At 41.4% G+C, this 23,864-nt stretch overlaps 1 protein-coding gene across 8 annotated transcripts in view; it reads left to right on the top strand.

Annotated features, from left to right (window-relative positions):
- Positions 1 to 23,864, top strand: part of FAT3 (FAT atypical cadherin 3) — a 631,203-nt gene that overhangs the window by 539,283 nt on the left and 68,056 nt on the right. For all 8 annotated transcript variants that reach the window (XM_089512860.1, XM_089512858.1, XM_089512859.1 and 5 more), the window contains 4 exons: positions 185 to 322; positions 4,912 to 5,055; positions 6,328 to 6,525; positions 10,633 to 11,431. In XM_089512860.1, the coding sequence (XP_089368986.1) occupies positions 185 to 322; positions 4,912 to 5,055; positions 6,328 to 6,525; positions 10,633 to 11,431 (1,279 nt within the window). The remainder of the gene's footprint in view (positions 1 to 184; positions 323 to 4,911; positions 5,056 to 6,327; positions 6,526 to 10,632; positions 11,432 to 23,864) is intronic.

The raw sequence follows: 23,864 nt of genomic DNA, 5'->3' as shown, positions 1-23,864 counted from the left end.
CCGAGTTGGTCCATTATACTTTAAAACCACAGAAAGCTCTTTCTAACATTTAATGAAATCTCTTTCCTTGTAATTTACATCCAGTGGTTCAAGTAATGTTTGTCACAATCAGCATACCATGGAATTTATGTATTCATCCAGCTTTCTCATTCCCCCCTCCCCCCGGATCTTCACCCTTCCAAAGCTGATAGCTGAAGACCTGGACAGTCCTCCGAATGGGCAGATTCATTTTTCTATCATCAATGGAGATCGGAACAATGAATTTTCAATTGATCCTAGCTTGGGACTCATAAAGGTTAAAAAGAGATTGGACCGAGAGCGGGTAAGGACACGCTGGGTTCATTACTTTTCCATTTCTCTGAAAACATTATCTTCCTACTTGCTGCCTGTTTTAATGACTGCTGAATGCCTACATGTCCCTCTTACATCAATGTAATTATCTCAAGAAAAATACTCTGACATTTCTATATCCTGTTTTCTGTCAACCAGTGTATGGGTGTGATTTTGAAGCATTTACTAAAATCTGCATTTGGTTCCAATGGGTACAGCAAGCAGAATTGACAAGTCTTCATATAAATGTAAAAAAGAGGTATCTACACTGTAGAAATAATGCAATTTGACTTCACTTTAACTGCCATGGCTTCATCCTACAGAATCCTGGGATTTGTAGTTTTGTGAAGCAAGAGCATGCTTCGGCAGAGAAGTCTAAAGACCTTGTAAAATTACATATCCCAGGAGTCCATAGGATGGACTTACAGCACTTCAAGTGGTGCCAAACTGCATTATTTCTACAGTGTAGATGCACCTTTTATTTGAGTTTGCTATTCCCAGGGATTTCTCTAGTTTCTAGTTTCTCTAGGTCTCTTGTTTCCAGGATCTGTAGAAGAGCTGATACTATTTCTCACCATGTACCTGAGTGAGCCATAGATTCATGTGCCCCTTTCTTCTTTTGTCAGTTACCCACAACCATTTGTTTCATCCCCATCTAGAACTGTGGGTAGTGTAAAATATAGTTTTACAGAACTAAGTCAGAATTGTAAACAGGATATGGTGTTGGTTAAACTTCATGCAGTCCTTGGCTTTATTTAATGTGACCGTTGGCCAAATTTTAAACACTTCTGCAAGTGTTCAGTTCAGAGTTCTGGCAAGATCTATCTATTCATTCACCAGCAGTCTGCATATTGATAGATGTGGAAAGGGACAGCAGGGATGGCCAAAAGGGTGTGGAAAGCATACAACAATGAAAAAGAGAAAAGGAGGGGTCACAGAGAGATGTGTTGTGGGTAGGTGTACCCCTGCCCACTTTTGGCTTTGACACTGCCAGTCACTGGCCTGAATTGTACCCACTGCCAGCATGCAAGGATTTTTTTTACTTTTGTTGCAAGGATATAGGTCTTCAATTAAGTTTGGGGAGGCTGCCAAAAATGCACTTAATCTAAGATGATCAATATGAGGGTTCATCTCTAGTTTTTTAAAAAAGATCTGCATCATCAGTAGTGTGAATAACCAATTCAAATAACCCAAATAGTCCCGGGTTAAAATGCTGCATACAAAAAAAGAGGTTCTGAATGCATTTGCATCATCAACTCCATCTTTAGTCAAATGCTTGCATGTGTTAACAACCGAACTCACAGAGATGTGCATCAACAAGGTTCCATAGTGTGAATAACAAGCCTGCAATGTGTGAGTGAGATGATTCGCATTGCTGCGCTAAAAAACCCCGACATCTGAATGACCCCTGAATTAGAAGGAAAAACATTGCATCTCACCTTCGTGAACAAGACTTGGTGGCATGCCAAATGGGGTGGATCGGAGCAACAACACTTTTTTTTGTCTTGGAAGACACAGTAGTAAGTCCTCCTGGTATCTCCCAGCAAGCAAGGTAATGTTAGAAGTGCAAAATTAGGCAAGCTAGCAGGTTAAAAATATATTTCCACTTGGAAAATGACTCTGTTTGTCTCAAGGCTGCTTAATGCAAAAGAAAACATCCTTTCGTATTAATGTGACAGCAGGATGAAGTTGTCAATATTTGGAATCACCATTGCAAATAGTTTGCCAGCAGAATACAAGAGAAGCAGGGTGTGTGTGGATTTATTGCCATCTGTAGTCCATAGGAGAAATCTTTGAGAAAGAAATAGGTTTGCATAAATTCCACTGGAATTAAGCAGAATCATCAGCAAACACAGCGGTGCAGAAGCCCTGTTGATCTGAATGGAACTTCCAAAAGCCACAGTCCCTTATTATGTTTACGTAGAAGGAGAGCTTGGGAATAATTTGTTAAAATTAATCAATTGGTTCAAATTTGTTAAAGTCTTCAACTGCAAAGTTAAAATTCATGAATGTAGTCATTAAACACCAAAGATATTATTTTTGAATAATGAATAACAATTCCCATTACTTTAATTTATTTACTTTAATGAATAACAATTCTCATTACTTTAATTTATTACTGACCTCTTTTTCTTGTAATTCTAGATTATATTTTTCAGTGTAATGATTTAACAAATTATTTGCACAGAATTCCTTTATTTAAATGAATTAATTGCTTGGAATTTCTTTAACACTAATGAATCACACTACTTCCTTTAAAATTAATGTGGTAGCATCAATAATACACTCGGGCCTAGAAGTGAGGCCCGAGTGGCAAAGTCACAAAGGAATGCCACAGGAAAGCCATTGGTCCTGTTACTCCATTTCCTCAGTAATCCACAGTTGATAAGAGTGGTATCACTGGTTTCCCTGATGTCATATGTTTGTACATACAGAGAGTAACTTGTTTATTGAGTCACTGATTTAATATTTTGACAGACCCTTCAAATATCATGAAGTCTACCTGAATCCTGCAATTTTGAAAGATTCTGCTAGGTTGCTTTTTGTTTTGTTTTTTTTAAGTATTTTAACTGATATGTGAACAATCTGACACCCAATTCCATTTTCACCAATGGTTTCATGGTGTGATCCACCAAACCATTGCCAGGGCCAATCCAAGACTGCATTTGCACTGCCGAGATAATTAAAGCAGCATCAAACTGAATTATTTCTGCAGTGCAGATGTCGTCCAAGACAATTTGCTGCCTGTGGCAAAGTAAAATATAAAATTGTTCCATATACAAGCTGGTAATTGCACCTGACTTCAAAACAGACAATGGAATAGGGTTTCCATCACAGGTTAGGACAACAGTTCAGCTTGAAGGATGTTCACACAACCTGGTCTTTCAAGAACAGGGAAAAATGTAGCAGACTCAAAGAAATAATGGGGTACTCCTATGCCTGAAGCAATTGCTTCACTGCCTAATGATGAGGTCAGCCCTGAGCATTCCTGGGCAGATCATCTTAACACCATTGGGTTTATAACTCCTTCTATCACAGAAATCCCAGACTATTGACCAAATTAATAAATATTATATAGGTGTATTCTTATTTTTCCAAAATGTACTTTGGAACCCATTCTCATAATGGATTTGACTCTAATGTCCAGGTTTATATTTGGTGTTAAATTAAAAAGCCGTTCCTCTCACTACATGTTAGCTGCAATTATAATGCCTGCTATTGGATTTCCTATGCATGGTACTTACATTTTTCTTTAGTGTTCCCATTATCTGTAGCCTGCATCTTCCAGTGCTGTAATTTTAATGCCACACTGCCATTATGATTATGGATTGCCTTATTAAAAAAGCAGAGCCTGAGATACATTGTGGCAATTACTAGGGAAATGCTGTTATTACAAAGGCCAGAGATTGAAATGAGGCCAAACATCTTGTGTTAAAATAGAGTGTGAGGTCTGATCTGACATAAATGGTAGAATTTGCAGCCCTAACACAGACATGTATATCTTTGACTATTCACCTTTGCATGATAAGACAAATAGATATCTATTATTTTCTCTGTGTTGTGTAACAAAACAAATATGCCCATGCTGTTTTTGTCTTCTATTTGCAAATCATAGAATCATGTAATGGATAAAAAGTATAGCCAAGAAGCACAGAATACTGACATTTGTATTTTTATTCCAGACCAGGGAAAGCCATTGTCAGGTGGGAAAATAATAATGATGAATATTGTTTCAATCCCTACTCTAAAATAGACTGTATTAAATTACCAGCGAGCAGCACAGTTTTGGAATGTGCTCTCTAGTGATGACCATAAGGTGAACGTATCCTTGGGTTTTCTTGACAAGTTTCTCCAGAGAGGGTTGCCATTGCCATCTTCTGAAGCTGAGGGAGTGTGACTTGCTTAACATCACCCAGTGGGTTTCCATTTCCATTCCATGCTAAGTGAGCATTTGAACCCTGGTCTCCAGAGTCATAGTCCAACACTCAAACCACTATGCCACAGTGAGTCCCACCCCCCCCCATGAAAACAAATCATGAAAAATGCAGATATTGTGGGGAGCAATTTTGCCATGGTTTTGCTTCCCATGGCTTTAGACTGTTTTAGACTGAAGAGAGGAATTTTTAACCCAGTAAATAATAATAATAAATAATGAAAACATTTCAGGGACAAAATTATGCTGAAATTGCCTCCCACCGCAGCCATGGGGTGTGGGAGCATTTTAGTAATTAATAAATAAATGGAGTAATAATAGACAGTGAGGAGTATGGTGTTGGAGTATGCAGCTTTCCAAGGTCCGGGAGGAAGGTCAGTGCAGTCCCACAACTCCTGTAATTGTCCATCCTTATGTAAAAGATGCTGTTTTCTTCAACCTGTTGTTCCCCACATATGGAAGGCAACGAGAAAGAGAATCATGACTAAGTTGCTCCCTCTCCCCATATGTTCAGCTTAGCCTCACCCAGCATGCCTGAATAATTATGCATATGTAACAAATCCAAGATGGAATCTGTAACCTTTTACAGCTTCATTTAAGGTTTTCATTCATTGTTTTTTGTTCCAATTCCTTTAACATTTCTGCAGATTTCTGGATATTCATTAGTCATACAGGCAAGAGATAGTGGCATCCCTCCTTTGTCTGCATCTGTGACTGTCAATGTTGACATTTCTGACGTGAACGATAACAGCCCTGTATTTACACCCGCCAACTCCACTGCTGTGATTCAAGTAAGTTTATCCTGAGCATCAAAAATCCTCCTATCATAGTCTGACCTTTTCAATGTTTCAGTAAAATTTTAAGTTGTTTTTGATAATTTATCAGTGTCCAGCATATTGAATTATCTCTTTGTTTTTTTAGAGAGGATGAGAATGCTGTTCCTTAATTCTGTAACACCATTATAGATTTCCTTACAGAGATTAAAAAAACCTGGCTCCTGGGACAGGATTTACTGTTGGAACAAAATGGTTCAGAAAAGGCTTACATACATGCAATTCATACACTACTTCACTTCTAGTTTTGCTGGTGGCAAAGTGGCTGTAATTATGGTTCCTGTGCATAAATAAGGTTGCCAGCTAAAACAAGGGATAGAGATCCTGCCCCTTTAATAGTTGGGCGGAATATCAAATTTCAGCAGCAGCTGCTTGTCACAAGCAACACCTGTGAAATTTCATCTTTGATTTATTGATTGATGGATTAAACTACTTATAACCAACCCTATATCAGGAGATGTCAGGGCATTTTACAATAGCATTAAAGCAGTTTAAACAGAATAAAAACAATAAGATACCATATATACTTGACTACATGTTGACCTCATGCATAAGTTGAGGGCAGATTTTGGGACCAAAATTATGGATTTTGATAGGACCTGTGGATAAGTCGAGGGGAAAACTTAGGGACATGTAACAAAGCATATAAAGGATGAAGAAAATGAAAAAGATGCCAAAGAAGACCACCAATTTCCCACCCTGGCATGCAATAAGGACAGCAGCTGTGCTTCAGCAGAGAAAGTAGACAGTGCTTCTTCTAGCTTCTCCCGGGATAGACTAAGTTCTTGCCTTTCACCACTCTACTTAGAGAAGGGGAAGGTTTCCATTTTGATAAAATTTAAGGTACAGTAATTACACTGACTCCTGAATAAGTTGACCCAGTTTTTCTGAGTTGATTTTTTGACTAAAATGTGGGTTTCAAACCACTGCACCACTCTGGCTCTTCACCTATGAGCACAATATAGATAGGAAAAGCTAATCCATATATTAATACAGATTGCTTCTCTGTTAGGACCTGACTAAAATTAGATTGAAACAGTGGAACCAAATCAAAATTAGGTAGAAAAACTGGACTAAAAATAACACTCCCTTTATTACAAGAAAATCCACATTCTTAGCATTCTAGGCAGCAGACACATTTCCTCAACAATGTGCTAAGATATATAATTAAAATCTCTTCTTCTTTTCCTCCCCCCCCCCCCCCCATACACTTTTTGTATATGTACAAAGGAAAATAAACCAATAGGAACAAGCATTTTACAGCTGGTGCTAACAGACAAAGACTCTCTGCACAATGGGCCCCCTTTCACCTTCTCAATCTTGGCTGGTAATGAAGAAGAAGAGTTTACATTGGACCAACAAGGCATCCTTCGATCTGCAGTCATCTTCAAGCGCATGGTAGCAACTGAATATGTCCTCTGCATTCAGGTAACTACCCTCAGTATGTATTTCTGTTAATAAGAAAATGGTGGAAAATTGTTCTTCTGGCAGACGATTTTCCTTTTCATTATATCTGTATTCCCCATTTGCAATATGTGGGCAAAATGATACATTTATTGTTGTTATCATATGGCAAAATGTGGGCCACACATTTGGGCAAAATAGTGTATTTATTGTTGTTATTGTGTGCCTTCCAGGTTGTTTCTGACTTATGGCAATCCTAAGGCAAACATGTCATGAGGTTTAGTTTCTTCAAAGAGAGTTTGCCTTTGTCTTCCTGTTAGGCTGAGAAGCATGACTTGCCCAAAGTCACCCAGTGGGTTTAGATGACTGAGCCAGGACTCAAACCCCAGTCCCCAGAGTCATAACCCAATTCTCAAACCATTACACAACACTGGTGCATTTATTAACTGATCCAAATTCAGCAGAAATAGCTAAACAACTGGCTACCTTGAAAAACCATTTGTATGAAATGAAATTTATACAAATGGGTTCAGGAGTGCCCCAGATTCTCCTGGTGCCTGAGTGAGAAAGTAATGCACTGTTCCCTTTCCCTACCACATGGAGAAACACTGTGCCCTGCCTCACACACAAACCAGACCAAAAAAGGAGGAGAACATGGTAATGATGCCTATGGTCACAAAGTCTTGTCATCTGTGCACACCACCACCAGAGAAAAAGAAGACACCAAGCACATCTCACCCTAAGAAGATGGTCACAGCATCGCTATCAGGAGTGGAAGGAATATGTGAAAATATCTGAGAAATAGTTGAAACATATGTTACTTGAATGTCATGAAACCCTGATGCCACAGTTTGGAACCTAGACTGCATCTGCAAAGCAAAATTAATGTAATTTGACAGCACTTTAACTGCCATAGCTCAGATTTTGCAATGGAATTCTGGGATTTATAATTTGTTGTGACATCAGAGCTCTTTGACAGAGAAGGCTAAGTATCCCATAAATCTGCAAATTCCAGAATTCCATAGCACTGAGCCATGGCAGTTAAATTGGTATCAAACTACACTATTTCTGCAGTGCAGATGAAGCTTTATTCTAAACAAAACTCACATGTGGATTTTTGTGTGTGCAAAAACACATTATTTTCTGCATAGGAAACAACATTTTTGTGCAGACAATAGTATTTTTGCACAGAAATAACATTTCCTCTTCACAAGATGGCGTTTTCTTCACAAAAAGTGACCTGTGGATTTTGCACAAAATAGGTCTTCAGCTACAGCATTTTCTTTGCAGGAAAAGAAAATAGTATTTTGTGCACATTTCAGAAAATCATGTTTTCAATGTAAAAAAAGGGGGTCCATGTGCAAATTTTGCACAGAATTAATCCCAAACTATGTGAATAGTATTGGAAAACTGTGCAGTTTTCAAAGACTTTCTCATAGCAGGAAGAAAATTGCTGAATTGCTTGTTGCTTCCTTTGAAAACAAATTTTGCCAAAAAATATATCCCCACTCCCTCCCCCCCACACATACAGAATAAGAGAGACACTGTCTCAGTGGCAGTGATGCCCATCTTCCCTGTTACCTGACAAACAGGGAATGTTACCTGTGCTTTAATATCACAAGAAGAAGCTATGGCATCTGCTCATCTTCACTAGAGGATAAGAAGGAGACAGTAGCACATTCCCTGCAGGCAATGGTGTAGGATGGTACCATCAATCTCCTGAAACACACACACACCATAGTAGGGGCATCTCTAATATAGAACTGACCATTCTGTTAATGCCTGTGTCACAAAAAACAGGCAGGGACACCACAATCAAGTCCTCCTTCTTGGCAATACAGCCTTATTGTGGTGCTGCACCCTTATCCTTTTGTGGTATGGCCGGTAGCAGGATATGTGTGATGTCTTTCTGTCTTGTTTTTCATCTTTCTTGGGCTGAAAAAAAGGTGGCCATTCCCAGTTCATTGCAGTGGCAAGAACTAGAATGAAAAACAGTACCAATAGCTTTTCATCTTTTTCTCCTTCATGCACTCCATGAGGTTAAACTCTCCTGTTCGGTAGAGCCATTAAATCCATTGAGTTTACCTGTGTCTTGAGAGTAGAGCCATTGAATCAGTTGGATTTACCCATGTGTGGATTTACTTTTCAACAGTTGGTTCAGTGAGTCTATTGTAGAGGGGACTAACAAGGTTCCAGTCCTATATGATGTTTCGCAGTGGTGGCAAAACTGAAATTCAGCAACCAAAGTAACGATAAATTATATGAGTATTCCCTAATCTTGGGATATAACATTCATGGGGATCACTTCAAGCCTTTAGGTTTCTCTGTGAGTCAGTACAAATTTTACTTTGTACAGTAACTCTCATCAGCTCAAGCCATGATAGTGAATGGTGAGAAATGATGAGGATAATGGCAGCTTGCTGTCCTACATCTGGACGACTACATGTTGCCTACTTCCATTTTAAATCCATATCCTATTGTGGAATTTGTGCCCTTGGCTTGCACGTAGGTAGGGCTATTTGGAAAGGGGCTAAAACCAGACAAGGGGGTTGTCAGCTGCTCACTACCCTCCACATCATCCCAGGCCATTCAATAGATAGTACTACTGAACTTTCCTAAGCTTCCCTCGACTGTCCATCCTTGTTTGCCTGAGTAATGAATGGTGGTGTTATTTTCATTATAATCCAGGGTACCACATCAAAATTAACCGGGGTGCATTAGTGATATGTCGGCCGAAGATTAGATTCTACTAATTAATGCTGACCACAGTTATTTACCCCAGAAGATAAAAGGATGGCAGTAACATAATATTTTGCATAGAGAAAAGCAACTCAATAGTAGAGCAGACACTTCAGAAACAAAAGAGCTTGGTTTCAATTCCAGTTTAAAAGGTCCTAGGTTACAAAACTGAAAATAGAAGATGTTTGCTTGAGGACCTGGACAGCTGCTGCCGATTGGGGCAAATAGGCTAAGTCAGATGTGGGCAAAGTGTGGCCCTGAGGTTCCATGCAGCCCCCAGGATATTTTAGCAGCTCCATACAATCTTTCTCTGGCAAATAAATAAATAAATAGAGAAAAATTCCAGTTCCCATAAACTGTATATATGCACTGTTTAACATCCCCATTTCCATCAAAGGTCTGTTTGTTTTTTAAACCAGGAGTTCTGGATACTTTCACTTCCACTTTTCTTTTTGTTTGTTTTTTACTCCCTTTCCTTCTGGTTATAAAAGTACAGATGAAGAGAATATAGTCTGATTCCAGGACTCCCCATGGATACCAAATCTGTGGATGCTCAAATCCCATTATCTATCTATCTCTATCTATCTATCTATCTATCTATCTATCTATCTATCTATCTATCTATCATCTATCTATCTATTTCATTTATGGTAATTATATCCTGTCCTTCAGCCCTAAAAGTCTCAGAGCAGCTTACAATTATAATTATTTTTAATTACACAGTTCCCTGCCCTCAGGCTTACAATCTAAAAACACATGACACAAAAGGAGAAAGGAATGGTGGTGAGGAAGGGGATCAGGTCCAGCAGTTCTTTTCTCCCTCTGAGGCCTGGACCAAGGCAATGTTTTTGTCATATGGTGCCTTTTATATAAAATGGCAAAATCAAGGTTTGCTCTTTGGAATTTATTTATTTATTGGAACATTTTCAATCCCTGGATTAAAAATTCGTGTTTATGGAGGGCCAGCTGTACTATGCATGTAATCTGTCACATAGTTTAACTCTTAATTGAGACAACTTGGCAACCCCCCAAGGGGTCGTGACCCCCAGGTTGGGAACCCCTGTTCTACATCATCATTACCACAACCACTACCACCACCATTGTTATTATTACTCAACTGTGTACTTGGTGTCAGCATTTATACTATGGACATTCTAAAATCCTTTGAGAAAAACAACTACTGTTGGGCTGAAAGCAAATGTTAGTTGAAACTAGAGTAGAGCTATTGAATCTTGGTTCTTGGTAAGTCCATGCTTTGGTTCAGTAGATCTGCTCCGGTTTTTTTTTACTAAAATGTGGGTTTCAAACCACTGCACCACTCTGGTGGTGGTCAGTACTTAAAATTGATCATTTTGTTTCTTACTTTTTACAATTTCTTATACTTTCAATTAGGCAAAGGATTCTGGGAAACCTCAGCAGGTATCTCACACCTATATCCAGATCCGGGTTATTGAAGAGAGCATCCACAAGCCAACCGCCATTCCACTAGAGATTTTTATTGTCACTATGGAAGATGACTTTCCAGGTGGCGTTATTGGGAAGATACATGCAACAGACCAAGATGTATATGATGTCCTTACATATGGCTTGAAGTCAGAGCAGAAGAGTTTGTTCAAAGTCAACAATCATGATGGCAAGATAATTGCCCTTGGAGGGTTGGACAGTGGGAAGTACGTACTGAACGTATCTGTCAGTGATGGCCGTTTCCAGGTACCCATGGATGTGACAGTCCATGTTGAGCAGTTGATGCAGGAAATGCTACAAAATACAGTCACCATCCGTTTTGAAAATGTCTCCCCAGAGGATTTTGTGGGGCTCCACATGCATGGATTTAGGCGCACCCTACGCAACGCTGTCCTGACCCAGAAGCAAGACAGCCTGCACATCATTAGCATTCAGCCTGTGGCGGGCACCAATCAACTCGACATGCTGTTTACAGTTCAGATGCACACTGGTGGCTTCTATAAGCCTGCCTACTTGATTCAGAAGCTCACCAATGCAAGGCGACACTTGGAAAATGTGATTCGCATTTCAGCTATTCTGGAAAAGAATTGCTCTGGACTGGATTGTCAGGAGCAACACTGTGAGCAAAGCCTGTCTATCGATTCTCATTCCCTGATGACCTACAGCACAGCAAGGATTAGCTTTGTGTGTCCTCGATTCTACAGAAATGTACGCTGCTCATGTGATGGTGAGTAGTAATTACCCCACCCCTGCCCCTCCACCCCTTTGTTTTCCATCATTTTCCACCTGAGAGTTTTATTTTTATTTTTATTAACACCAACCAATATAGGCAGTTAGTCAAAAGAACTTTTGGAAAAATGTCTGACAGAGAATTGATTTCTCAAGCTCAGCAGGAACAGCTGGTGTTTATTGATGTCAAATGAGAGGCTGGTGAACTTTGACTCCCTGGGACAAACTGGCCAAGCTTTCCAGATACAGTCGAGCCAAAAGGGTCAATAAACCACTTGCCCTGGAAAAGTGTATAGGGCTTTCCACCCCCCCCCCCCCCAGCTCCATCTTTCACAGACATGAAAATGGTGGCTGGGTCACAACAACTCCAGACAGTGTCTAGTATATTCAAACCAAAGTTGACATTTGACCCAAGAGGCAAAGCTTTAAAAAGGGTTCATTCATTCTGTTCTTTTTTGCTGGCGTAATGGAAACCACTTGGTTATTTTATTTAACGATAGCAATGGGGAGATTCTTTTTTTTTGGGGGGGGGGTCTCAACACTCTAAGGACATGGCAGTTTGTTTTGTTCATTAGCAGCCTTGCAAATATGGTCTAAAGTCTTGCACCAAGGTGAAGGGGGCCATGACTGATCATCACATGCAGTATTTTTGTTCTCACATAGTTTGGGGCAGCATTTATGTGATACAACTTGGAGCATCACTTTTAAAGAACTAATACACTGGACAACAATAACACTGGAGAAGAATGCATTTGAGTGCAAAATAAATCCTCAATTTTTATTCATATTCACTGGCCAGCTTCGGTTACAGCCCAAGAGAACTTGAATGGAAGCATGGACAATATATTTTTGAAATATGTATTTTACTAGGAATGTTATTCCCAGTGGCAGATGCCATGGATATTCACTATTCATGCATGCCAGGTGTGCAGTGGTTTTTACTTAGTTTACTGTGATTAGCAAACTAAGTTATCAAAATACAAAATAGGCCGAAAGACTGGAAAGCAAGAGACTCAGAGCATCTCCAGGGTATTGGAACTTCATTTTAGCTTGGATAACATCCAGTGATGTAGGTGCTTCAGTCCAAATCATTGGACTACAATCCATAAAGTTTAATTTTCAAGTCACCTGCACTAATCCTAGTGACTGTAATGAAATTGTTCAGAAGCCTATGTAACCCAACCAGCTGCCCCACAGCAAAAAGAAAGTAAGACCAGTTATTCCTCCCACCCTGTCCTGCTGTTAGCTGATAGTACTAATGCTTGCAAAGTAGTTATTTTTCCTCATCCCTGAAAGGAAATAACTGCACTGAACCTCATGTGTGTTAATCTAGCCAGAGGTAATGAAATCCTTCAGGTTCTTTTTTGTTTCAGTTATTGCCTTTGCTTATATTCCAGTTCCACTAGGAAGTAAATAGTAGCATACAAGGCTTTATTTCTCATTCAGACCCTGCGCCCTAATCTTATTTATTTTGTTATTTATTTAGTTTATATTCCTCCCCCTCCCCCTCGGTTTACTCCCAATATAGGGCCCAAGGTGGATCACAATTATGAGTTAAAACAAAATAGAGTTAAAACAATGAAAAACACATACAGAAAAACCCAATTGAAAAAACAGTAATATTCAAAATGTTAATTTAAAATGGTTATTAAAAGGCTCTTAAAATGTAAGAATAGTGATGATAAAAATGCATTGCAACACACAATAATTCTAAGACCTTCTGCAACAAATCCTGAACACTCAAAAAGGCCTGGGGAAGGCCCAGAAGAAAGAAAACAGAGAGGGGAGCATTCTAGCTTCCTGTGGAAGGGAATTCTATAGTCTGAGCCACCAAGAAAGCCTTATTAACAGAGCTTGAAAAAAGTTACTTTTGTGGACTGCAGCTCCAGAGAATTTGGAGATGTAGACCAAAAACCTAACTTTTCCAAGCACTACTTTTAACCAGTCTGTCCATAAATGTATCTAGTCCAACACTGTTTAGTCTGACAACCAATGGGTCTTCAGAGCCTTACACTGTAATCCTTACTGGCCAGGATGATATAAAGCAAGCTGGACAGGCACTGGGTCAGCTGAAACTGTGCTAAACCCTAACCTTTCATGCTACAGGTGTTGGAAATTAGTTAAGACTACCTTCACCCTGGCCTGACTTGGTCCTAGTGTTGTGGTTGAGTTGTTTTAAGGGTGTTCCCCCAAATTGTTTTTTTTTAGGGGGGATACACTTGTCCTAAAAGCACCAGATCCTGTATGATCTCATTGGAAGCTAAGCTGTGTCAGCCCTGGTTAGTTCTTGGATGGGAGATTGCCAATGACTACCAGGTGTTTTTGGCAATATTTCAGAGGAAGGAACAGGCAAAACCACCTCTGAAGATTCTTTACCTAAGAAATTTGTGGGATCACCATAAGCCAACAGGTGACTTGAAGGCACATGTGCACAAATACACATGTTTGTAAACTATGGGAGTCCCTCTACCTTGTTATGTGTTGGTGGTACTGTAGTGGGCAAATAAAGATCAGCAGTAACAATGAGTTTGTTGTTTGTATATATCAAGAAAAAGGAAAATAAGAACTCCTAATACAATGTGTAAAGTGCTGTGCAAATTTTACAGTGTTCTATTATTATTATTATTATTATTTGTGGTCCCAAGAGTCCTCAAGGACCCAAAAAACTACCCCCAGATTAATTACATTTTGATAATCAATCATAATGGGTGTGAGCATAATTTCTTCATATTTTTAATGGAAAAAAGACGTTTTAGGGCCAAGTAAGGCCTTTTTTTGTTCTTTCCCTCCCTCCCTCCCTTCTCTTAGAATAAAAAAATACTAAACAAAAAGGAGAAAGGAAAATTATAGTAATACACCTGATACACTTGTGTTCACCTAATAACATTCCCATATAGGTTTGGATGAACTTCCAGAGCATATTCTCCATAAGAAATTAGGAAACTTTATTTTCCAAGACATCAGAAATATTCATAGCATTATTTCTCCCCAAGCAAACACTTTACTTTCTAAGCAGAAATACAGAGAGCCACACTGATCAATTGCAATTAATTTAAAGGGAAGACCACACTGATAATTCATCTTTCATTGCAGTGTAGAGGTGACCTTTTTTTTAATGATCTACACTTTTCAAATATGTTTCAGGTGGTATCTGAATTTTATCTAAATTAAGGACTTGTTGTCGTTGTTATGTGTCTTCACATCATTTCTGACTTACAGCAAACTTAAGGCGAACATATCATGGGGGTTTCTTGGCAAGATTTGCCTTCCTCTGAGGTGGAGTGTGGCTTGCCCAATGTCATCTGGGAGCAAGCAGAGATTTGAACTCCAGAGTCATAGTCCAACTCTCAAGCCACTACATTGTGCAAAGTTAATGCTGGTTTTCTGCAAATCAGAAATTAACCAGGCAGTGAGGGGGGAGGGTATTCCCTGTTTTCCCTCCATGGAACTCCACCTCCCTTAGGCTGCATCCGCACTGCAGAAACAATCCAGTTTGACATCATGTTAATTACCATGGCTCAATGCAATGCAATTCTGGAATTTGGAGTTTGTTGTGGCACCAGACCTGAAGGTCAAATGTCTCACAAAACTACAAACCTCAGAATTCCATAGCAGTGAACCATAGCAGTTAAAGTGGTGTCAAACTGGTTTATTTGTGCAGTGCAGATGCAGTCTGAGTTTGCTTTTAACATGGTGTTATCTCTCTCCCAGCAACCCAGTTACTCAGCAGAAGCCCAGATGGACAGATTCAATCAGGGAGACCATGGGCTTGAGCCTATAGGATCTGAGCAGAGAGGTAGAGCATGGTGGGGTGGGTGGGTGGAGACATCTCATTCATAGGGTTGCCATGAGTCGAGGATGACTCAAAGGCAGCTAACAACACAGCAAACATCTCTCCCTCATCGTGCATGCAAACCAGATTCTCTTGTATTCTTTTCACACAAAGGAGCCAAGGTGTGCCCATGTTGTGGTACAAACCACCATAATTTAATACAGTGATGAGCGAATTGTGCTCCTCTAGATGTTATTAGGTTCAAAGTCCCATGATCCCTTACTATTGGCTAATGGGAGGCTAATGGTGCAGTGGTTAAATGCCTGTACTGCAGCCACTCACTCACAAACCATAACGTAGTGAGTTAAATACCAGCCAGAGCTCAGGCTCGACTCAGACTTGCATCCTTCTGAGGTTGTTAAAATGAGTACCCAGCTTGTTGGGGGCAATTAGCTTACATTTGTAAACCACTTAGAGACTGCTTAGGTGGTATGAAGCAGTATATAAATTAAACTGCTATAAGCTGCTATATTGGAATCCAACAGCATCTAGAGGCCCATAAGGCCTACTCTGATGCATTGGTTAGAGGACCGGACTTGGGTCAAGAAGACTGGAATTGACATCCCAGCTTAAACATGATGCTCATTGAATGATTGTGGAACAAATGGAGGGGGGAGGGGAACACATATGCCACCAAGAATTCCTTAGAAGGAGGATGGGGTATAAATGTTAACACTATGAGCATAATAAAGCATGCTTTTGTTTGATAAGGAATTTTCAGAAGTGTGGGTGTTACCCCAACAATCCTGATGCTGGCTTTCAATCTGCAAATTATGGTTTACTCAATGTCCATCAGCCTGATGACTGTCCAAAGCCAATCTGTGATGCATCAGCTTTTTCAAGCCATTGTCGAGTCATTTTTGAAACCACTCTGGGAAACCTGAGAGATTTGTAATTGTGGTGGTGAAAAGAGTTTTCCATCTCATGCAGGCAATTCTGAAAGCTGTAGTTAGAAAGAAACGTTCCTAGTGGTGGAAACTAAACAGTCAGTAATGTGACAGTTATTTAACCATTCGGGAACTTAGCTGACATCACCACATGGTATACAGTATAGTTTAAACATGGGTTGTCACAAGTCAACATTAGTGCTGACAGAATGTCATTCTGTAGCATGGCAGCAGTTGGTCTTCCTGTCTATAAAATAAAACCTAAGATGCAACGGGGGGGGGGGGGGGGAGAAAAGTAAATGGATTCAATCCTTTGGCTTTCCAGTCTTATTGTTTAGTTTGAAGAAGAAAGCCATCAAAAGCATGAACTTGGTTCTCTGCTGTAACTCATGTAATGAGCTTCCAGTGGTGAAGAGCATTTGACACTCCCAGGCTTCATCCACACTGGAGAAATAACTCGGTTTGGCACCGGTTTAACTCTTTTCTGGCTCATGACTCTGCTCTGCTCTGCTCTGGGCCCACGACAAACTCCGACTCCCAGAATTCCATAGCCTTGAGCCAGGGCAGTTAAAGCGGTGCCAAACTGGGTTATTTCTCCAGTGTGGATGCAGCCCCAGTTTCTCTTTAGAAGCCTGTGATTTCACAGATCATAGTAGCAACTTCTCTATAATAGGGATGGAAAGAATATTGACAATTATTTGTGTCCTGACCAAAAAAGGAGTTTCCCAATACTCAAGAAAAACTCAGTTGGGAAAACCAGAGACGGCTGCGGGGCTGTCATGAGATTATCCATGCTTTAGCAGGTATTTATGCAAGAATACACAGGAGGGTGTCTTTTTGCACTGAAAACACATTTCTGTGCTGAAGATGTGCTTTCTGCATGGGAAAAAGTAGTCAGTATTCTATATCAGCTACTTAGTTAAATATAACTAAGGGCCAGTACAGATGGGTGCTTTACACTTGCCTGGGCCTGAAGTAGGGGTGCATGGGGGCTGAGTGTTTACATGCTCAGCAACCCTACCGTGTACCCTGGCCACCATCATGTCGTGCACCCGTTGTGGGCGGGGCCGGCGTTCCAGGCTGCATGCTGCCCTTGAAAAAAGGGGAAGTTCTGGCCCACATGCGAAACAAACTTACTGGACTCAAGTTTGCTGCAACAGTGTACTTTAATGCACCAACAGAACTCCTCTTCCCTTTTCCCTGTGCTGAACAAACAAAGGCCCAACCAGCCAATAAGCCTCCCTTTCTTAAATCCTGGGAGTCAAGCACTTTAGTCTACCAGCTTCTCAGCCTCGGCGTCTTCAGGCCCCCAACCTTTCCGCCCTCCAGAGCGTTTCTCTAGGGGTTCCCAGTCGGCCTTGTCGTGTTCCTGGGGAGGAGGGCCAAACTCCCACCTCTCTCCTTTAGGGTCCCACCACTCGTCCTCTAGGTCCCTGGCCGGCGGTTGTGCCCACTCCTCCTCATCCGAGTAGGTGTAGACGCCCTCTGTTCGCGGATTCCACAACTCTACCTCCTGGTGAGGCCCATGCCTTCGGAAGCTGGGTCTGGTTTGGAGGGACACCGGGACTCCTTCTCTCCCTGGGCTCCTCTTGACCTGCACTGTCCCTCTCTCGTCCGCTGCTCCCCGACCTCCTCTTCCGCAATGTCTCCCTCTCTCCGTGCACCACTGCCCCTCCTCTTTTATTTCCTCCTCAGGGACCCTTGGCTCCGCCCTCTCCAGCTCCATCCCGTGGAACGTTCCTCCTTCCTCTTCCACCTGGCCCACTTCTGCCCTCTCAGCTCTCCCAGCCCCGGGGCTCCCCTCACTACACCCGTCCATACAGGGTGAGCCATGATGACGTCTGCACAGCACAGTGCCCAAACAGTGCTGCCCATGCGGACGTGCTCATAGCATGCAAGCGTACCAATGGCACCCTGTGCATGGCCTAAAAAGAACCCACCAGGTAGCAGGGGTTTTTTTGGCCTCTCATAGGCTGTGGCATTTGGTTGCCACAGTCTCCATCTGAGTGGGTTGCCGTGGTCTCCACCAATCTGTCCAGCCCCTAAGTAACCTCTCCTGGCCCGTTCTACTTCAAACCTGATGGAAACACCATGCACCACATGCTCTTATCACCAGCAGAACAGACCTCCTTCCTCCCAATAAAGTAGGTTTGGGGGCGGGAGTTACGACTGTGACAGTAGTATGAGAATTAAGTAATAGTTGTAAGTACAGAGAAGTTTCCTAATAATAATATGCTCAGAAAACAGATCAGTCCAGGATTCTTCTCTTCAGAGTATCTCAACACCTAAGAAACATGTTTTCCACCCATGTTTATAATATTTGCAAATATTTTTTCCAACCTTACTTAAAGTGTAATCCCATATACAAACAGGAGTGAGCAACATATGGTCCTCTATGCTGTTTGCTAAAAAACTCCCATCATCCCTAGGTAGTGAAGAGAGTGTTCAGTAAAAGCAGCATCTACAATTTGACCATGCCTGCTGTACAAACCAACTTAAAAGTTACTTCTACTTGAGTTCATTGAAATTGTATTTAAAACATGTCCATACTGGTTTTCATTTTAAATATCCAGAAACAGTTTTCAATACTGTGGTGTTAAATATCATCAAAATGCAATAAAATCAAGTAATAAGGCACTAAAACAGTGATTAAAAAGTAAAAAGATTTCTTACGTCTGGTACACATTGGCGGCGAAATGCCACCCCTATTTGCTGCGCAGCGTTGCTGCAGCAACCAAACTGTGGGGCTCCGCTGCAAAAAAGAAGCCCCCCAGAGCGGCTTTTTTTTTGCAGCGTCGCAAGCAGGAAGGGGCGCTGCCATGATGCCACTTCCTGCCAGTGCCGTCTGCTTGCTGTACGGCAGTGTCGTCATCATGGCAGCCCCCATGTGGACAGTAGGCCTCCATGATGCCGCCATAGTAGCTTTGTGCATGTGGTTGCTGCACGCTCTGGAACCCTAAAATCGACGCCGCCACGCCACTTCCGCCCGTGTGTACCGGGTATTAGATTACCTGTTACTGAGCTGATTAGGACCCTAGAACCAATGGTAGTGCCTTGCACCTTGCTCAGTAGCTAATTAGCAACAAAAAAATTACTCCAGTTAAGTGTGGTAGAATTCAGACATAACCATAGGCCTGTACAGGCAGGCCAAAATAAAGCTGCTTCAGATCACTTTGGATGTATGCTGTTTAAATGACACACACATTTTAAGAGTCCAGAAGCTGTGCCAAAACTGTGGTCCAGTCCATAGGACTGGAGCATGGCTTTTGTGCAGCTTCTGGCCTCTTAGGACGCATGCATCATTTCAATAGCATACCTCCAAAGTGACCTGAAGCAGCTTTATTTTGGCCTGTCTGTTTAGGCCCCATGTTAGTCTGGAAAATCAGTATGCAAAGGGATCTTGTAGTACTTTTGAGACCAACTGGAAGAAAGAAATTGGTAGCATGAGCTTTCATAGACTTGAGCCTACTCACCATTGTCTTTATACGGATTTCAGCTTCCATGTAAAGTCAACAATCCCATCTATTACCACACCACAGTGACATTACAAAAAGATACCATGATAGTCATGCCAGGAACAAAAAGGGACACAGGACTTAAACACAGCTAATGTAGGATTGAAGACTTACTCCCTCTATTTGATGTCCAAGGGGATTACTATTGATTCCTTCAGGGTTTGCATAGAGAGAATGAAATCCCTCTTAATGCATATTCATTGGAACTAATTTGAGGAGAATCATAGAACAGCTAAAAGTAAAAATAAAAATACTGCTCGACTTCATAGTTGATGCCCAAGACTTGACTGTAAATCCCTAAAGGTGGATAATTTCCCCACAAGTGCTTCAGTGATTTTGAGTGTCTGCCATTGTGAAATCACCCTGAAAACACATGTGAAGCATGAGCAATGCAGTAAGACATGATTTGTAGCTTGGGGTGCTTATAAACACAAAGATGGATATAAAGAACTCTCTCCTGAACTTCCAGTATTTTAAAAAGTTTTGTGACAGCTATAAAATTCACCTACAGGAGCTTGAATAAAAATTTGAAATGCCTGCCATTTATCTGTCAGGACCACTCTTACACTTTGATAGGAGAGCTGGCTTACACTGAATAGTGGCTTTGTGCAGGAACTGAGTTGCCGTGCCGAAACTTAAAGCAACATCCCATTACTGGAGCAAAATGCAGGGAGGGGCACCCGGTGTGTGTGTAGCCCCAGTTATATGACAGAACTTCTGTGTGTATGGCACATGGGCTCCCCCCTCCCCGGGCTGTTTTTGTGACCCCCCCACTAGTGATTATTTTTTTTCAAATATGTTGTTGATGTTGTTGTGTGCCTTCAAATTGTTTCCATCTTATAGCCACCCTAAGACGAACCTATCCTGGGGTTTTCTTGGCAAGATTTGATCAGAGGAGGTTTGCATTGCCATCCTCTGAGGCTGAGAAAATGTGACTTGCCAAAGGTCAAACAGTGGGTTTCCATGGCTGAGCTGAGATTCTAACCCTGGTCTCTAGAGTCACAGTCCAGTACTCATACAACTACACCACACTGGCTCTTCTCTTTCCGTCTCTCTGTATATATGTATGTGTATATTATATATATTATTGGAGGAGGGTGCAGAGGACATTTCTACCATGCTTGGAGTCCCCTGAGGTCAAAATGAAATTTTGTAAAATTCTCTTCCTCCCCAATTTTTTTTTTTTTTTTTTTGCTTCAAATTGCCCTCTAGTGGTCCAAGGAAAGTCCAAAAACATGTTTCCATATGTCCTATTAATTTATTTATTTTGTGGAAGCAGATGTGGTGGAATGATAAGGGCCTCCAGTGTCTCCCGGAGGACTTATACCTAACCCTAATTTAAAAGGAGTAGGAGTTATGCATAGTGTATATGATCACACAAAGAATTGTGGCTCCTGAGCCACCTACTCAGTGGGATTAACTTCAGTTTGGTGTCTTTTTTCTCTCCCTGACATGTCCATCATGCTATCCTTTTGTATTATCACTGTGCTGTAGCATTAGATATGATTGTAGGCTTTACATGGAAGCTGGCATCTGCATTAAAGACAGTGATGAATGGTACCGACCATGTCAGTGGGATGGTGAATTCACTCGGGGTTCCAGTCAAAACTTTCGAGTAGGTACCCAAGGTGCTGAACTCTACTCCTCCCAATAGGTTCAGCACTTTGGATAGTTCCTTTAAAATTTGAACAAAATCCCAAAGCAAATTCATTGACACACCACTAATCCAAAACAATCTTACTGAGAAAATAGTAATCAAGGGAATTCTGCGTCTTATAGATAGGGAAGGGTAGGATCTCCTGGCTGTGAGGCTGAGACAAAGGCTAAAAAAAGATGGAATTCGGTAAAGAGAGACCTCTGTCTCTAATCAAAGAAGCAATGGAAGAAACATGGGGAAGAGCAACATTTGAGGAAACCCTGGTTACCTGTTTCTATCTCTGCTGCTTTCCATTGCTTGTACAGTGCACCCTTTGTTTACACTGCGGAACCGTTCCGGACTCCCCTGCGTAAAACAAATAACGTGTATGCTTGAGCCCCATTTAAATGAATGGGGCTCATGCACGCAGTGGCGTGGCGGCATGTGTGTGCCATGGGCATGCACCCCATTTGTCCCTATGGGACGCACCGCCCCTTCCTCCCTGCGTGGCTTTCAGTGTATGCTGAAAGCCGCATAAAGCATGCTCGCGTAGGATGCAGGCACACTGTACAAACATAATTACACATCTCTACTTCCGAAAGTGGTAAGCATTTGTGTAATCACATATTAGTTGTGAAATCTTATGTGCGACACAATTTATGTTGGAAATGCTGAACAAGGACACACATGCTTTCTCCGTGGAATTTATTTATTGCATTCTTGAATAGCTGAGGTACATTATTCCCTCCTCCAATTCATCTTCACAGTAATCTTGTGAGGTTGGAGAGGCTGAGAAATGGTAACAGAACCAGGATCACCGTAAGCTTCATGGTCAAGTGAATGTGAATACTTCTAGATTCATACCAGTTACTCCCCCACAGTGCCTCTCCATGTCTCAGCAAGTACACCATGATCCATTCCATGCATAGTGAAGTTGGATGGTGCAAATTGGAGAGAATTTTATTTCCTTTCATTTTTGAAGAATTTATAAAAATGTGGAATTTTCATTATATCCAGGAGAGGAAGACATTGAGGTGTTGAATAATTTGATTATAGGAGAAAGCAAAGCTCACTGATGTACCCATATTTATTGTGTGTGCTAAAAGGTTCTCTCACTTTACATAATCTCTTTGTGTGAACCTACAACAGGCTTTGGAAATTTCTGAATCACAGAATCATAGAGTTGGAAGAGACCACAAGGGCCATCCAGTCCAACCCCATTCTGCCGTGCAGGAAATCTAAATCAAAGCATCCCCGACAGATAGCCATCCAGCCTCTGTTTAAAGACCTCCAAGGAAGGAGACTCCATTACACTCCAAGGGAGTGTGTTCCACTGTCGAACAGCCCTTACTGTCAGGAAGTTCCTCCTAATATTGAGGTGGAATTTCTTTTCCTGGAGCTTGCATCCATTGCTCCGGGTCCTAGTCTCTGGAGCAGCAGAAAACAAACTTGCTCCCTCCTCAATGTGACATCCCTTCAAGTATTTTAACAGGGCTATCATATCACCTCTTAACTTTCTCTTCTCCAGGCTAAACATCCCCAGCTCCCTAAGTCATTCCTCATAGGGCATGGTTTCCAGTGAACATCTAGAAGGCAATGCCATAATCACAAAAAGTCAACATGGGTTTCAGAGAAACAAGTCATGCCAGACAAATCTAATCTCTTTCTTTGATAAAATTACCATCTTGGTAGATGAAGGGAATGCTGTGGATATAGTATATCTTGATTTCAGTTAGTCCTTTGACAAAGTTCCCCATGACATTCTTGCAAACAAGCTTGTAAAATGTGGGCTAGACAAGGCAACTGTTAAGTGGATTTGTAACTGGTTGACCAGACGAACCCAAAGGGTGCTCAACAATGGCACCTTTTCATCCTGGAGAGAAGTGACCAGTGGGGTCCCACAGGGCTCTGTCCTGGGCCCAGTACTGTTCAACATCTTTATCAATGACTTGGAGGAAAAAATTTGGGGAATACTTATCAAATTTGCAGATGACACCAAATTAGGAGGAATAGCTAATACCGTGATGTGACAGAGAGGCTGACAAGACTGGTCAAGCCTACTGACCAATACCCCTTCCTCTTGGTCCACGTGGGAACCAATGATACTGCAAGACACAGCCTGCAGAACATCAAAAGGGATTACGAGGCGCTTGGTAGGAAGCTGAAAGGAATGGATGTACAGGTTGTCATCTCGTCTCTTCTGCCAGTTGAAGGGCACGGTCCAGGAAGAGAGAGGAAAATAGCGGATGTGAACAACTGGCTTCGCAGATGGTGCCGCCAAGAACAATTTGGATTCTTTGATCATGGGCTGTGGTTGGAAGAAATGTTTTTGCCAACAGTCTCAAGAACTTGATCAGGAGGGCTTTAAACTGAGTTCCGTGGGGAAGGGAGACACTATTAAGGAAGGCGAAAGGGCTGGAGAAAATAGTCAAACAGACATAGAGGAAACAAGAAAAAAAGTGCAAGGATCCAACAGTGGGAGGCAAATAAACTTGCACAAGCAAAAAGTAAATGGGACCCGTGGTCTGCGATGCCTCTACACTAATGCACAGAGCATGGGA

The sequence above is a fragment of the Sceloporus occidentalis genome, unplaced genomic scaffold, assembly GCF_023333645.1.
Source record: "Sceloporus occidentalis isolate IW3139 unplaced genomic scaffold, rSceOcc1.0.p SCAF_2, whole genome shotgun sequence".
NCBI classification, from domain to species: domain Eukaryota; kingdom Metazoa; phylum Chordata; class Lepidosauria; order Squamata; family Phrynosomatidae; genus Sceloporus; species Sceloporus occidentalis.
The sequence above is the reverse complement of the archived record's forward strand: the minus strand, read 5'-3'. Positions and strand labels throughout refer to the sequence as shown.